Source organism: Octodon degus, unplaced genomic scaffold (assembly GCF_000260255.1).
Source record: "Octodon degus isolate 3935 unplaced genomic scaffold, OctDeg1.0 scaffold00118, whole genome shotgun sequence".
Classification (NCBI taxonomy): domain Eukaryota; kingdom Metazoa; phylum Chordata; class Mammalia; order Rodentia; family Octodontidae; genus Octodon; species Octodon degus.
This window is the reverse complement of record NW_004524694.1, coordinates 2,430,363-2,447,425: the sequence shown is the minus strand read 5'-3', so window position 1 is coordinate 2,447,425 and position 17,063 is coordinate 2,430,363. Positions and strand designations below refer to the sequence as shown.

Here is a 17,063-nt window from a genome sequence, read left to right as displayed (position 1 = left end):
AACTGTGGCAGGAAAAATGTTTATTAACTTAATGTTTGCCAGTTTCTCTATTGTCTCCTAACAAAACACTTAAATCTGTCATTTTTACTTTTCTGTGCAAATATGTCAGAAGAGAGAAATCTGAGTTTTAGTTTTCTGTGAGCTAACAAAATATGCCATGATAATACACTGGCTTTGTCCTTTCCCTGTCTCAGCAGTGGTCTTAATTTTGATTAATGGAAAAAGCCCGTTCATTTTACGCTAGATGAGTTACAGTAAATATTACACCCATGGAAAATATAAACGTTTCATATGTATTGTGAAAAGTCCTCTGACTTCAGAGCTTCTATTTTAAAGTACCCCCAGATGTTCATCAGGTCAGATTGCTTGACTGCATGCAAGTTTCAACACATCTTTTTCATTCTGAAAAAGCTCATTTTAGGCCTTGGTGCTTCAATATTTTCATTATTCTTATTGACAAGTAGAGGAAATTTATTTAAATATTTATTTTGAGTCACAAATTAAAACCATCCTTGGATTTTTTTTACATTAACTTAATGCATGTACCCTGAGCATGAGGTCAATTCAAGTGGAACTCCGCTGTTTTTGTATGGTTGTTCTTTATTCATACCTACTCCAAAACAGGTTAGTCAGTCATGTCTTTCACCAGGAAGGGTAGGTGGGGTGATCAAAACTAATACCAAAATACTGCACGCAGAGTTACCTTGTTGGATTATAACTGAAGCAATTATACATCTTACTCAATTTAGCAAGACTGAAATGATTGACTTTCATTCATGATTTCTCTCTCTTCTGAAAAATTAGTCTTTTCTATTAAAAAATGCACATATTACACTAAGAAAATTAGCATAGTATCTGAAATTTTAAAATCTCTTAGTCACTTTTAAAATACATTTATATATTTTATTGAATGGAAGAAATTCTGTAATGATAAAAAAATTGAAGTTATGACTAACTTCCCTAACTCAAAAAGTTTTGGCATTAGCAGTGATTCTTATAAAATATATAAGGCAGGTTATACACCTTTTTAATAAGAGGAAAAATATATCTCTTTTTCTTACTTTTTAAAACTTCTTCAAATTCAGCCTAAATATTTCTCTAAAGCCCCAGCTGACTGTATAATGCAGACTATTTCCCAAAAAGGATACTTAAGTGTTCTACCAAAGCTAGATACTAAACACAGAAGATTATTAGGCAGCTAGTCAGCCAAACTTCTTTCTCTGCAGTAGAGGAACAGAGCAGTTATGATCTGCTGACAAAGTAAAATAGTGATTTACGGGTGCTGAAGACTGAGAGCTTCTTATGAGGATTAACCTGGTGACTGCCTCCTGCTTTGCTATAGCAAAAAAATCTTTTCTCATAGACTGAGAACAGTATGGAGCCTGGTCATTTCTTGGTGACCTGTGAATTACTTGGATCGTAAGACTAGGAGTGCCTACCCTCAGGTTATGTTACATAGGAACTGGAAATATGAACAATATATTTACAGTGATAGTGTGTGTGAGATGCCCATAAAGGAGAAGTGATTGCCAGTGTTCCTCTAGCATTAAATAGAAATGTCTGCATTTCTTATTGCATGCATTTGAGTTGGGACTTTGCTGTGGCTAATATTATTTATATTCCTCTTTTCACTTCCAAACTAATTTTCTTTATTCATAATCATGTTTGTTTTTAAGCTAATATTGTCAAATTATGGATCTGCTCCCTAATCATGCATAATGCACATTCTGCTGATATTGTAAGTTTTGTTATTTGTCTTTTAGGTAGAACAGGTGGAAGAAAGTAGGCAGCTAGACTCCACATGCCTCAGAAAGCTGCAGGCTCTGTATAAAGAGTCATTGCCGAAGAAAGCTGGGGTAAGACAATTTTCTAATTAGAAAAGCAAACGTTTTGTGCTGAACAGGGCTCTACTTTATACACTTTCCTGGTGCTGAGGAAGCCTTATACTGAGGAAGTCATATGTTGGTAAAATAGGGATCGGCAGTGTCATTTTCCTGCTGTTCCTTTGCTTAGCATGGAGACCTGCATTTGACGGATCTCACATTTAACAATGGAGTCAAAAAGCAAAGCAGATAAAGTAGCAGAAGAAGCCAGGACATGTGTTTAGCAATGCTCACAAACTTGATCCTTGAAGCATTTTATAGCCTTTTGAATATTATAAGTTAATTTATGTCTGGCAACACCTCTTTCTCCTTGTCAGATCATGAGTTAAACTGAGTTTTGCTAAATGGAAAAAAGAACTTATGTGACAGCAAAAAACAAAACAATAAAAAATATGAAAAAGAACTGTAGAAGTCAGTAAAAAGATCATGGGATCGACTTGGATATAAAAGCATTGTTTTGACTTATGTATTTATATATGTAAAAAAATTGTATGACTAAAATATGATAGGTAAATAAAGCCATAAAATTAAATGTATGCATCTGCATAATATGACAGTTAATTTACCTGTAAAATGCTTATGACATATTATTATATAACTATGTATAAAAACACTGATATTGTCTGATCCTATTTATGTAAAATTATATATGTATTTTTACATGTATACACATATGCAAATGAGGTATTTACCAAAAATGTTAAAGATAGTTCTGAGTGATAAGGTTTAGGTTAATTTTTTTTACTTCCTCATATTTATCTGAAATTTTTATTATTGCATGTTAAAGTTTTACAAAAAAGTATTTTTAAAAAATTTAAACTTCATGGCCCAGGGAGATAGCTCAGTAAAATATGTTCTTGCCTGGAAAGCTCAGGGTCCTGAGTTTAATTTCCTATACAGAAAAAAAAAAATTGCCTTCATGATAGTTGCTTTGTTAACATAGTTCTTTATTTAAGATATTATTTTCTCAAAAAAATAGAACTGGGGACTTAGCTCTGTGGCCTAAGTGCCTGCCTGGCACGCACAAGGACCCAGGTTCGATCCCTGCATGGTGTGCCATGCGGTTGTCTGTGAAGTACGCTGTGCTGAAACTGGGTATGGTGGCACACATCTGTAATCTCAGCTCTGGGGAGGCTGAGACAGGAGGATCACTATGAGTCCGAGCTGTGGAGTGAGACCTTATACCAAATAAATAAAGATATAAAAGATATTTTTAAAAAATTTAAAAAGAGAAGGGCCAGCCAGATAGCTCAGCGGACTAAAGCACCTGCTTAGGCAGGCACAGGGACAGGGTTCGATCCCCAGCACCACATGCTGTGCCAGCCCTGCCCCTGGGGTGCACTGAGACAGTGAGTGCAACTGGGCATGGTGGTGCACACCTATAATCCCAGCACTTGGGAGGCTGAAAACAGGAGGATCACTATGAGTCTGATCTGTGTAGTGAGACCCTGTACACCTTGTACTAAATACATAAAAAAATTAATTTAAAAAGAGAATACATAAAAATTTTAAAAGGCAGAAAATTATAAGATTATATTTTCAACTTTAGGAATCAAAATTTATAACACTTACCCAGACATGGTGCTGCACACTTGTTATCCCAGCACTAGGGAGGCTGAGGCAAGAGGATTACTGTGAGTTCAAGGCCACAGTGGGCTACACAGTGAGTTCAGGGGAAGCCTGAGCTATATAGTGGCAGCCTGTCTGAAAAACAAACAAATAAATTTTATGACACTCCCTATAATACTTCTACATAAGGAAAATTAATTTTTAAAAATATTGGTAGTTTCTTTCTCAGTCAAACACTCTTGAAAAAACAAATAGATTAATTTTATAAGGAATTATATGATGAAGAGCTTTTCAAACAATAAGCTTCACTATACTGTTTTACCATTTCAGGCTTATAAACTATCCATACAGCATCAGAGATCTTAAAATTAGCTAAAAATTACTTTTTACATGGAGATTACTATCAGTATCATAACTTTTTAAAATTATGTTATAGAAGCATGTTTTATGTCCATTATGTATTGCGAAGAAAAAGAACAAGGTTACAAAAACCATATATGGGATACAATCCTATCTTCATTTTTAATCAACTACATGTATATACAATAAAGACTGGAAGGATTTACATAAACATATTAATGGTAGCTATGTCTCAACAGTACTATTTTTTTCAACAGTACTATTATGTATGATTTTTTGCAAAATAAATACAATTAGTATTTTAAAAACAATTGCTTAATATATAGTAAAGTTTTACTAAGTGCCCATAAAGAGGAAAAGGAAGAGAACAGAATTTGATCTGAGTTGGTGCCTGAAACACCTATATTCTTTATGCAGTTCTACCACTGAGTGGTTAAACAGCCTTGGATTGCTAGTTAACTCTTCTTTCAGTCTCTCTTTAAAATTATAAATTTATTACATTTAAAAATGAAGTTTTTCTGAAAAAGATTGTGTCATTAGGATGCCACTGGTGAAACTGGAACTGGTATTCTATCACTCCCGGATGTTTCTAAGCAAACAGAAAACTGGAATAATGTTCCTGACGAATACAAGCATTTTAATTTTAATGATCTGCTTAACAACAAGCTGGAGTTTGAACATTTCCGTCAGTTTCTTGGAGCACATTCCTCAAGGTAAGGAATAGGACCATTTTAAAATATTTCTCACCCAAAGCATCATTTTTCTAGGCTGTTAGTTTGGGGGGGATATTTTAGTTTGTTTTGTTTTTATTTTTTTTCATAATTTTATTGATAATTGTTTTGTTTTTATACAGGAAACTGAACTCAGGACCTCACACTGTGCACTGAGCTAAATCCCCAGCCCCGGGCTGTTAGTTTTGATTCTACACACTGTGATAGTGATCTTGTGCTGTATCTACCTATGTTCCTTAAAGCTGATGAACATAATTGTCTGAGGGCTGTGTGGATTACTCTTTGTTGGTGTGCATAAACTGAAGTGCTGATAATTTTTTCTCCCCAACTGGATAGAACTAGGAGCAAGATTTCACACTGTGTTTGGTTCTCTTCGTTGTAATGCTACTTGTCTACATCTGGCCTGTTATCGAATGGATGTGCTGAATGTAAAAATTTCCCTGTGTTTGAAGCTAATGAAACTAGTTCATCACTACTGAAGAAAAATGGGGATTATTAGGGTTATAGTAAAGTGAAATGGCCCAGGGAGGGATCAGAGGCAACACTGTACTAAGCAGTTCTATAATTTAATCAGTTGAGTTGCACTGACTAGCTAAGACAGTGACTTTTGGCGTCTGTCAAAGCAAAAGCTTTTTTGATGTTTAGTAGGCTTTAGAGAAATAAATAAGAAGTCTGTACTTTGTTCTTATTTTAGCATGGACCTTATGTGCTGGACAGACATCGAGCAGTTCCGAAGAATAAATTTCAGAGATCGAAATCAAAGGGAGGCAAAATCTATATATATTAAAAACAAATACCTTAATAAAAAATATTTCTTTGGACCCAACAGTCCAGCTTCTCCATATCAACAGAATGAGGTATCAACATATAAATCTATTTACTATTTTGAAGTGTGAAAATCATTTAGTTTTTTTTGCCAACACCTTGAAAGTCTTTTTTCTTTTTTGCTATTATGTGTTAGACACTTTTGATACTTATTTAGGTGTTCACAAGTATCTATAAATATTTTTCTTTTTAAGCAGTACACATTATTTAAAAAATGTTGCTTTAGTGAGGCACAGTGGAGTATGCCTGTCATGCCAGCACTCGGGAGACTGAGGCAGGAAGACTGCAGCAAGTCTGAGGCCAGCCTGGTTAAACCGTGTGTTCAAGGCCAGCCTGAATGCATAGCGAGATCCTGTCTAAAAAAAAAAAAAATTACTGATGTAACCATCCTTCTAAGTCTGTGTTGTAAATAATGCTTAGACATTTGAGGGTAGAATCACAGCTTTGTACCTATTATACTTCACTTATTCATTCATTCAACAAATACGAGTTCCTCTGATATGCCAGACATCGTCCAGGTGCTCAGAGCAAGGTGGTGAACAGCAGGGATGAGGTCCCTGGACTCTTGAACAAGCAGGAAAATAGTTGTCATCAACCATTAAGCCTAAGCCTAATCTCTGTCTCTTTTCTCCTTTTAGCTGTTATCATTCCAAATTTAATCCATCTTTGAAAATCTTGTTTACAGTTTTATTGCCTGCTACTCTATTTTTATTGACTAGAAACATAGGTTTGACCTTTTTGTTATATGAGTCCTATGGCCTTAATTATAATTTATTAATAATAGTGTCATTCAATTTACAGAAAGAAAGAAAAAACAGAGCAGAAGTCACCATGAGTTTGAGTGTTCATGCATTACTTTAACTCATGGTCTGTCTCAATTTTTATGCTTTTGAAATATTAATAATTAAGTATACTTTATGTGGTTTGAAGTTTTTTAGTTCTATACTGCTACATAAAGATCAAATTATTTTTTGTTTTAGGATTTTAAAAGTATATAGTCTATTGGTATACATTTATAAAACACAAATTTCACATTATTGTTAGATTCAGAAAATTAAAGAAAAATTCAGAGACATTCATGAGTAGAGCAAACCAAAATAACAAACCGTATCTTTGGTGGGAGTTGAATAAACAAGAGCTCTTGGGAACAAAAAGGAGAAGAAATGATAAAATTAAGCAACTTTGAAAAAAATGCTTTGCTGTTAGTTCCCCAAGATACAAATCTGGGGCACATTAGCAAAAGTGGTTGGGTATCTCAATAAGCACAAGTATGAATAAACACATGGAAAGCATTTGTTTTGTATTTGGCTTGTGCTTCATTGCGTGAGGTTTCATGGTATCTGATGCTACTGTGTGAAGCTTCTGTCATGCATACAGCACACTGAGGCTTGAAAAGTCACCGCTGCTGTCACAGCAAACGCTGTGCTCCACGTAGAGCCATCTCACTGCACCTGCTCGGTCCCCATCACTGCTTCTTCACTTACTCATTTTCTACTTGAGCCTGTCCATGTCACGTCAAATTCAGGAAGGTCCCATTGGGCCTCAGTTTAGCTGTGTGGTCAGTTTGATCTTTGATTAGAAAGGTAGTTTCTTATTCAAAAGCAGTATTACTTCTGGATTATTACTTGATAAATACTACTAAAAGAGGGCTAAAAAGGAGTTTCTCTTTTGTTTTTATACGAACTGATATTATTGAGAGCAGTATTTTATTCATATTACTAGTCAGAGGAGAGCTAAATGAAGAGATTAGCTATTCCAGTGGGAAATCCAGAAATTTTGAGCAGTATATATACAGAACTAGCTAGAAAACAGAATGATTTACAGCAGGAAATAGCTACCATTAGCTTACCGAGGCTAGTAATTATGCAGAAGAGTTAGACCACAAGGAATTTGCCTTTTTAAATGATAGTTCCTATAAAAGTCTGTCATTTTAAAAATCTAACCCTTCTCCACTTCCTGCTGCCTCTGTTTTCTTTTTAGAAATTTTCAGGACAGTCCTACATCGTTACCACTGCTGTCATCCAGCCAGTTCCCACCCAACATTTGTTAGAAACATACAGATTTATAATGTCTGCATAGAGGTTGTTTCTTAACTAATTAACACTTCAATTTCTTTATTCATAAAAATTAATGCTTTCTTAAATGAGTTAATTTGACTAGAATCACAGATGCTTAGAATATTAGACCTAGATGAGAACTTCTAAAACTAATAGACTACTATCAACATTTTATAATTGACGATGATGATTCAATACAAGAAAACAGTGCCTTTGCTTCTGGTCATGTTGCATCTGTCACTGAAGATGTCACTCAGTGGTAGGTGCTTGCCTCATCTTTCCCAGGCCATGGTTTAATCCTGCGGTGGGGAAGGAGTTCCAATATTTCATGTAAAGAAAAATTATATGTCTGAAACCACCATGTAAACTAAAATGCTTTTTTGATGTTAGAATTACCTGTTATTTCTATATGTAACACAGATGTGCAGAAAATGAGAACTGTGACACTTTCAGGTATGCTCAGATGGTGCAGAGTGAGTGAATGACAATGTTTTTTCTTTAACAAAGCACAAATTTTTAGTTTCTGTATCATTTTTATTTTCTTAGATAATGGCATTAAGTGGTGGCTGGGGAAAGATTCTCCATGAGCAGCTTGATGCACCTGTTTTAGTTGAAATCCAGAAGCACGTTCTGAATAGGCTGGAAAATGTGTGGTTGCCATTGTTTCTTGCAAGTGAACAGTTTGCAGCCCGGCAAAAGATAAAGGTATATAAAATCAGTCTAATTTCTGGCTAGCAATTGAGTACCTATCAAAATCTCAAGTGTATACCAGCAGCCTCACTTGACTGGGGACCCAGCCATTGTACTTCTCTAGGTACTAGCTACAAGAACAGAATCAGACTTTCCAAATTTTGATGTCAAAATTGCCACATATTAATTGTACCACTTTAATCTTCTCACTTGAGAAATGGATCTAATAATAGACATTGCTTCATGAGGCTATTGTGAAAATGAAATGAAATTAGTGTGTGTTTAGTTTCTCAGCATGATGCCTGGCACACAACAAACACATGTTATCTATCAACATAGTTGTTATTTTCAATATTATTAAGACCTTACATGAATAGGCAAGGATATATAAGGATATTCATTATAATGTCATGGGGGGAATTGTTAAGTGAGTTACAACAATTCTACTGTGGAAAACTACGCAGATTTCCATATAACGTGAGATTATACAAATGAGATTTCCACATGTATCACTATGAAAGATATTATTTATTGAGTGAAACAAACAGGATACAGAACAATAGATAAAAGACAATCTCATTATATCTACTTCTCTTTGTCTGTGTGTACATGTTTATGCATATCCCCATTTCTGTTTATCTATTCATCATTTATCCTTCTCCCTATCATTTTATTTGCACTTATGGAAGTAATCTAAAATGTTCTGCTTCCTGGAAATTGGCATGGAGATTGGGAAGGATTTTTATGTTTTACTTTGTAAAGTTGACTCTTGTTTTTGCTTCCTTTTATCTTTATTTCACATGAAGTATTATTTCAATGATTTAAAATTTCACTATCATGCCCCCCAAACAGGCAAGCCTGATCTTTACACAAATAACAAAAGGGGTAAAAATCCAATGATATGCTAGCCATTAATAATGCTCAGGAAGAACCTGAAAAACTTTCCTTCTACATTGTATTGAATTTATGAGACACTTTGAGGCTTGTATATCTGGAAATATCCTTAGTCTTTTGAGCTGAGCAACTTAGTACATCTGGGAACACAGAATTTATAGTATGGAGAAGAGCCCAACTCATTTTAGGCAAAAAGTTCCCAGAAATAAACTTCGGGAAAATTCAAATCTCCTCATTCTCTTCTTCAGGGAAACTCCAATTTTCTATCCAAATCTAAGTAAAGGACATTTGGCTTACTAGTATTATTTACTGCATTTTCTCATTATATTTACCACAGTAATTTTACTGTAACTCGTAGTCATTTCCTGACTTAGCGTTCTTTGGGTGGTCAGCAAAATAAACTGATGCTGGCAACAACCTTAAGCCAAAGGAAAAAGGAGAGGGTGAGAATTTATTCTAAAATCTCATGCATTCAGGGGAAGAATTGACACCTAATCTTTAGAAAAGGTGTAGGCCAGAACTCAGCAAAAAGTCAGATGTTTTCTCTGGGCTGTGGCTATCAAATAGCTCAGTTCTGAGATTGTATCTCAGTGGCTGAGGGCTTGCCTAGCACATGTGAAGCCTGGGTTCAAACCCCAGCACCAACACTATAAGAAAAGGGGGAAACACCCTCAGCCCTAGTGATCCTAGTCCTTGACTCTCTAGATCAGCTCCTGGGTCACTCTGCTATGGATAAGGAGATAGAGACACATAGCATGTATTTGGCATCAGTAGTCCCCCCAAAAGGGAAAATATCTGTAGTCAGTAAGCCTAAGAATTAATTCTTTCTAAGCATCCATGGAAGACTGATATATCAAAAATATGAAGACATTCAAGTTCTTCATTTAAAATGACATCAAGTTTGCATATAACCTACTCATATCTTCCCATGTACTGTAAGATCATCTCTAGATTATTTGTAAAATCCTAATGCAATGTAAATGCTGTATAAATTGTTGTTATACTGTGCTGTTTAGGGAATAAAGATAAGAAAAATAAGTTTGTATATGTTCAGTACAGACACAGACTTTACTTCCCAAATATTTTCCTTCCAAGTTTAGTGGAGCCCTGAAATATGAAGGATAGACTGTCAACTGTGTTTCCTGTGTTGACAGTAAGCTTTGGTCTCTCCTAAAATTAGTTGCACAAAAGTGTATGACTAGAAAATAGCACAAAAATTACCACAGCCATAATTACCTCTCTAGTTTCAATTCCCATGTGAGTTGGAGTTAAATCCACATGTATGTAGGCCAGTGTGATTAGCTGTTGTCTATATTAGCAGATAAAGAAACTGTTCCAAGAACATGTGATGCCCTGAATCGTGACTGTGGGGTTTTTCTTCTCCACCTGATCCTCTCCTTCCTGACCAGCACTCCTCTTACCCAGCCTAGCCTTTACTTCACATTTTTTTTTTTTTTGTTTTAGATTTTGTTTTTGTCTTTTTGAGACAGGGTTTCACTGTGAAGTTCAGGCTGGCCTCAGCCTCCTGAATGCTGGGATAACAGACATGTACCACCACGCCCGGCTTTACTTCCCATTTTAAGTTATTAGTCAATTATTTGAAAACTTTGGGCAGCATAAATAATAGGATAAACAATTGGTTTTGCTTTTAGGTACAGATGAAAGACATAGCAGACGAGCTTTTACTACAGAAGCATGAAGGGAAAATTGGGGTCTGGAAGGCAAGTAACTGTTATATTCTTCCTTTTGTAAGTTCTACTTGGTCCTCCCTTGTTGTCCAATAAAATCATCACTATTGACACTACCTATGAAACCAACTGGCTGATACTGTTCTTACCTGTAGGTCAAAATTGGAGGAAAGTGACTTTTTTTAAGTACTTTTTTTGGTGAGGGGTACCAGGGATTGAACTCAGAACCTTGCACTTACCACGCAAACTTGTTCCACTGAGTTGTCTCCCTGGGCCCCTGAAAGTGTGACTCTTAACTCTTGAAGAGCTCCTGACCTGTTCAACTTTATTTGTTTATTTTCATTTATGTATTTGGTACAGGGTCTCACTACACAGATCAGACTCATAGTGATCCTCCTGTTTTCAGCCTCCCATGTGCTAGGATTACAGGTGCATGCCACCACGCCCAGTCTCAGTCCACACCTCAGCCCGCCCCAGGAGTGGGGCCAGTATGGCACACTGGGGATCGAACCCTGGCCGCTGCGCTCTGCCTAAGCAGGTGCGTTAGTCTGCTTAGTCATCTGGCTGGTCCTATTGCCCTGTTCAACTTAAGAAGTGTGTAATTGGCTTGAAGAGATAACGTAGTCTCTCCTTTCTGTACAAAATCTCCTTACTCTGTCAGTGATTTCTTTTGCTGCACAGAAGCTCTTACAAAGGACTAATACCTAGACTGTATAGAGAATTCAAAAAAATTAGACCCCCCCACATTTAAAAACCCAATTAAAAAATGGGCATCTGAAACAAGTAGACACTTCTCAGATGAAGAAATACAAAACAACAATAAATACATGTGAAAATGTTCAACATTGCTGGCCATTCAAGAAATCCAAATGAAAACAACACTGAGAGTCCATCTTCCTGCAGAAATAATGGCCACCAGCAAGAAATCAACCAGTAACAAATGCTAGCAAGGCTCTGGTGAGAAAAGAATCCATCTTTATTGTTGGTAGGACTCTAAACTGATATAATCACTACAGAAATTCCTTGAAAAGCTATAAGTAGAAATTCCATTTGACCCAGCTATTCAAATCCCTTTGAGGTATTTTCCCAAAATTAAAGACATACCCCAGCAATATATGCATACACATGTTTATAGCATTATTTGTGGGAAAATGGACACCCCTTGAGACATAATGTTAGGTGAAGTAACACAGACACACAAACTTAAATATCACATGGTTTCTCTTATATAAATAGCTTGCCCCCCTCTATATATAACAGGAAAAAAGGTATTGTAATCTAGAGGAGCCAGCGTATTTAAAAGTGTGCCTTGATGTAGTGCAATTGTCTTACATGTCTTATACATTCTTTGTCATATTGTCTGATTTTTAATCTGTATATATGATAATTAAACTGATAGGCTCTTATAAATAAATGAATCCAATGCTGGAAAAATAAAAGGGATGGGTGGAGGGGAATTGAAATGTACTATGTACATGTACCAATCCCTACAGTGGAGTAATCATTATCTGCTACAAATATATATAGAGAGATAAATGTAGATATAGATATATTGTATTTTTCTTCATGAGGCTTTTTATTTGGTTTCCAGTACAATAAAAAGTAATTTTATTTTGCTTGTGATGGATTTATTATACAAGCTGATCACCCAAAAGCAATGAATAATATGAGGCAGAATAAGCAAGTTAAGTTGCATTTACTTATAATTGCAGTTTAGCTTTAAAAGAATTATAGTAGCTATCATTTTGGAAATTATTAAAATCACCAAGATATCTATAACACACTTATACAGTAATTACCTATTTTTCTTTTTAACAGACATGATGAATATAGTCTTCCTTTTGAGCTTTATGTTTATGTGTATTCTTCAAGTCGTTATGTCAGACTAGACCTGGGTGACTTGCTGAAAAAATGATCAATAAGGACAAAGTCAAGTGTTCTGGCACATACCTGTAATCTCTTCATACAGAAGGCTGAGGCAGGAGGATCACTGAGTTCAAGACCAGCCTGGGCTACTTAGTGATTTCAAAGTCTGCCTGGTTTTGAGACCCTATCTCAAAACAATAAAACTATACTAAAAGTTAATTTGAGTTTCAGAAGAGAGCATATATCTGTTAGAACACTCTTTTCTGTATTTTCCTCTTGAAAGGAAATAATCTTTTTTTACTATTTAATTTTTTGCTTTATTTTCATTAAAACATTAGTAGAATGAACTTATATTTTACATTATTGTGCATATGTTGTATTATTTTCTATTTAGTTCAATTATAGGTTTCAGTTAAAATACTAAGTTTTAGTATCTTAAGAAGCAGGTCTTAAAACATTATTTGTTGAGTGGATTTTAAATAAACATCCCAGTCTAATCCACGGTTGTTCCTATTTATAGGGCTATAATTTTAATAAGGACCAGATGGTGAGGGTCTTAAGTTTTGTCTGGAGAACGTGGCATGTGCCTCACAGAAACAGTGATACACATCTGTGCGCTCCGTCTGAGTAATGGCACCGCGCTCGTCCAGAAGGCCTGGACTTGCCTCCCCCGCTCAGTGCCAGCTTGACAGCATCCTCAGGGCCCTCCTGTAAAGGGCTCGCTTTCCCAGGCAGAATTACTCTTTCCTTTGTGTCCCGTAGCACTTTTTACTTAGCTCTCTTAAACACTTGCATTGATGGTCACAATTGATTTGTTTCAAGGAATTTATTTTATGCATTGTCAGAAATGGATATGTTTCATGTAATTTAATCATTAATATAATTTGTAAGTCCATTTAAAATGTTGCCTTTGGAAGGTTGCTTCTTTGTGTGCTTGTACACTGAAGTCAACTTGGATAACTTCAAAAAAAATCTATTTGGTAAATTCAAAACAATCTATATCTTATCTTTTTTGAATCTGGGAGGGTAAAAGGGATTGGATATGTGATTTTAAATGATCAAAGTAAAAAAGAAATCTTTCAAATTCATGAAGATGTAAAATAACTATAGATAAAAATAACCTTAAGCATTACTAAAACACCATGGATACTTCTACATTTTAGGTTATATAAATAATGTCAGAGGAATTTTATTATTAAAATGATTATTTCAATTATCAATCATAATTTAGTATTAGGTAATATAAAAATGTCTTACCTAAGTCATGATCTTTGCAGGATAGGATTTTAACAAAGCTCTACAGTAAATTTTCTATTTAAATTAGAGTTGATATTTTTTCTAAAAAAATGAAAAACTGTCTCAATTATTCAACTATTTTTACTTTTTAAAACACAAGATAATTATATAATAATAAAATAAACAGTAATGTAATGACAGCCATAACATTATGATTACTTTGTCCCACTTCAGCATAGAACTCATATTATGTACTAAGCAGTACTCTTACGCCATGGCCACACACTGCAATGACTACTAAATTCTTAAACAGTGTAGTCGTGTGCTCTAAGCCATCCAGTCAGTTCTTTCTTTTTTCTATATTTCTCTTAAAAAGTGATGCCATAAAAATATAAAGGAGATAAAAAAAAAAGAGGAGCAGAGAGTAAAAATTTGCCGGGTGCTATGTACTGCTCTCATGCCACAAATTTCTGCAGCCAAAATTAAAGAAAAGTTGATAAGTTAGCCTAATTAGTGTCTTTGTTTTTGTATTTTTAACCATAACTGGTTTTGTCTATTCTCTGTTTTGGGCAGGCTGTGGAGAGCAAGTGGATATCTTCATCTTGTGAAATTATTGCTTTCCGTAAAGCATTACTAAATCCAGTTACTGCAAGACAATTTCAACATTTCGTGATGCTAAAAGGAGATTTATTGGGAAATGGAGTACTGTTTTGGCAAGAAGTACAAAAATATAAGGTACTGTACTGAGAGATGCGGAAATTTTGAGGAGGAATTGCATTAACACATCAGCGTCTTGACTGTAGCTTTATTATGGACAAGATTTGTATAAGCTCAGTCTTTCCAGCATCATACCCATTCTTAGACTTTGAGATGCTTATTGTTATTGTCTAGATAAACATAATATACAGTGAAGAGTAAGGGTGAGTCCTAAAATGATAGTATTTGGGTTTTTCAAGGCACTGACATGCATTATAACCTAATGAATATAGTATTTCTTGATGAGTTTTAACTGCATGTTTATAACTCAGGTAGAATAAGTGTACTGTATATGTGTGTATATGCCATACATGCACCATGAAAATAAATGTATTAGACACTTTTTTTCTTACAGATAGCTGTATTTAGTACATCCGTATAACTATGCCTGCTATGTAAGTATTCTCACAGCTGTTTTTATAACAATAATAATTAAAGATATTTGTAGATAAATTAAAAGAGATGACAAAGGTTTTTTTATTAGAAAAATAGCTGAATTTAAATAAAAGAACAAGGATCAGGATGTGGTAACCATCCCCGTAAACCCAGCCCTGGGGAGGCTGAGGCAGGAGGATTGCTGTGAGTACAAGGCCAACCTGGGCTAAATGGTGAGTTCAAGGCTAGCCTGAACTGCATAGTGAGCCCCAGTCTAAATAAATAAATAAATAAATAAATAAATAAATAAATAAATAAATAAAGTTAGGTGCAAAGACAGGGTTTTTTCCCAGGTTTAAGCGGTTAGTAAATTCATATAGAATCTTTGCCATTAGAAGAAGGAACTTTCCCTGTTGCATTATCTAGATTTCAGGAAAGAAATGTCAAGAAGCTAGGCATAGTTGCATGTTCCTGTAATCCCAGCACACAGGAGGTTGAGGCAGGAGGATAACTGTGAGTTTGCAACCAGTTGTGGGGTACACAGTGAACTGGAGACCAACTTGAACTGTATAATAAGGCCTTATGTCAAATCAAAATAAAATAAAAAATGTCTTCAAGAATCTAAGGTCTCTAGTGTGGATTTACATGCTCTTAGGGGTGCAGGCTTATTTCCCTGCAAGCAGCCTGTTTTATTTTTAAAAGTAACACTAGCGTTTAGGAGTATAATGCTTTCAGTTGGCCTACCATTTTAAGTACATATTATGTTACACTGATATAGTTACTCAGTATATAGTTAGTAACTGCTCAATAAACCCAAGCCTTCTCCAACTATTTCTTCCCTTTTCTTTTTCTATTTATTTATTTATTTATTTGATACAAGGACTCACTACACAGCTGGATTTGTAGTGATCTTCCTGATTTCAGCCTTCCCAGTGCTGGGATTACAGGCGGGTGCCACCAGGCCCAGACTCAGTCGCTGGCTCAGCATGCCCAAGGGGCAGGGCCTTCACGGCATGTGGTGCCAAGGATCAAACCCCCAATCCCTGTGCTTGCCTGAGCAGGTGCCTGGTCTGCTGAGCCATCTCGCCTAGTCGTGTAGCTGCCATCTTAATATCTTTTCTGTGGCATAATATTAAGGGCTTACAATAGTGAATAGCTATATTTAAAAATATGATCTAAAATTAAAAAGCATGCAATGGGAGTAAATTTGTTCATCTGAGAAGCATTTATTAGATGTGAAATGTGCCAGCCATTGTGCTAGACTATAAGAATGATAAGGTAAATATCGCACATGGTCCTTCCTCAGGGAGGAAGACATCCAGGAAAGCAGATATTAGAAGACAATATTGGTCCTGATCCATATCCGGTTGAGGTATAGGTTAGCATAGAGGAGGTGATGCTGAGGATGGAAGATGGTAGGTCAAGGGGCAAAGGGGTGTTATTTGTATTAGACTTGCAGAAATTTACCAGGTAGATGGTGTCCTCCTGGCAAAGCATTGTGAACTGGTTTTCCTTGGCTTGCTCTTACTGTTTACTATCTGCTGGACCCTGTCTTAATGCTTTTTATGTGATAATTTATTCTTCACAAGAACCCTATGACCTCAAGGATAGATGTTATTCTTACAGAATCCTAAGAGATCAAAGATATTATTTAACAGATGAAAAAGCTAAATCATAAAAAGTTAAGAAACTCTCTACATAACAGGTGATTAAGTGATAATATTAGAATTTGAACCCACTTATTGTATTGCTAAAGCTCATCTTTAACTACAAATGATGCTGCCTCCCATGAATGATTGTGGTAATATATGAAGAGCTGCATGGAGTAACCCTAATCAAACCTTGTTCTAGATTATGAAAAATTGTGCAGGACCAAATGTACAACGAAGTGACATTTGTTACTGAATCATAATACAGGTCCAAAACAAAACACTGCAGCTGATAAAACTCATGTTGTAGGCAAACAATAGTCAATGATGGAAAAAGATGTTTCTTTAATACCAGCTACTTGAAGACACTATGATTTAGTAAAAATACATGGTGTATGTGTAAAGATTGGAAAAATATAGTCATCCAATGAATATTTATTGAGCCCCTACCAAGGCCAGGCTAACTTCTTTTTTTTTTTTTTTT

The 17,063-nt window shown here is 35.4% G+C and overlaps 1 protein-coding gene across 3 annotated transcripts in view; it reads left to right on the top strand.

Annotated features, from left to right (window-relative positions):
• Rgs22 (regulator of G protein signaling 22) overlaps positions 1 to 17,063 on the top strand; it is a 104,892-nt gene that overhangs the window by 74,539 nt on the left and 13,290 nt on the right. For all 3 annotated transcript variants that reach the window (XM_023699959.1, XM_023699958.1, XM_023699956.1), the window contains 6 exons: positions 1,764 to 1,856; positions 4,353 to 4,525; positions 5,238 to 5,400; positions 7,972 to 8,130; positions 10,662 to 10,730; positions 14,373 to 14,534. In XM_023699959.1, the coding sequence (XP_023555727.1) occupies positions 1,764 to 1,856; positions 4,353 to 4,525; positions 5,238 to 5,400; positions 7,972 to 8,130; positions 10,662 to 10,730; positions 14,373 to 14,534 (819 nt within the window). The remainder of the gene's footprint in view (positions 1 to 1,763; positions 1,857 to 4,352; positions 4,526 to 5,237; positions 5,401 to 7,971; positions 8,131 to 10,661; positions 10,731 to 14,372; positions 14,535 to 17,063) is intronic.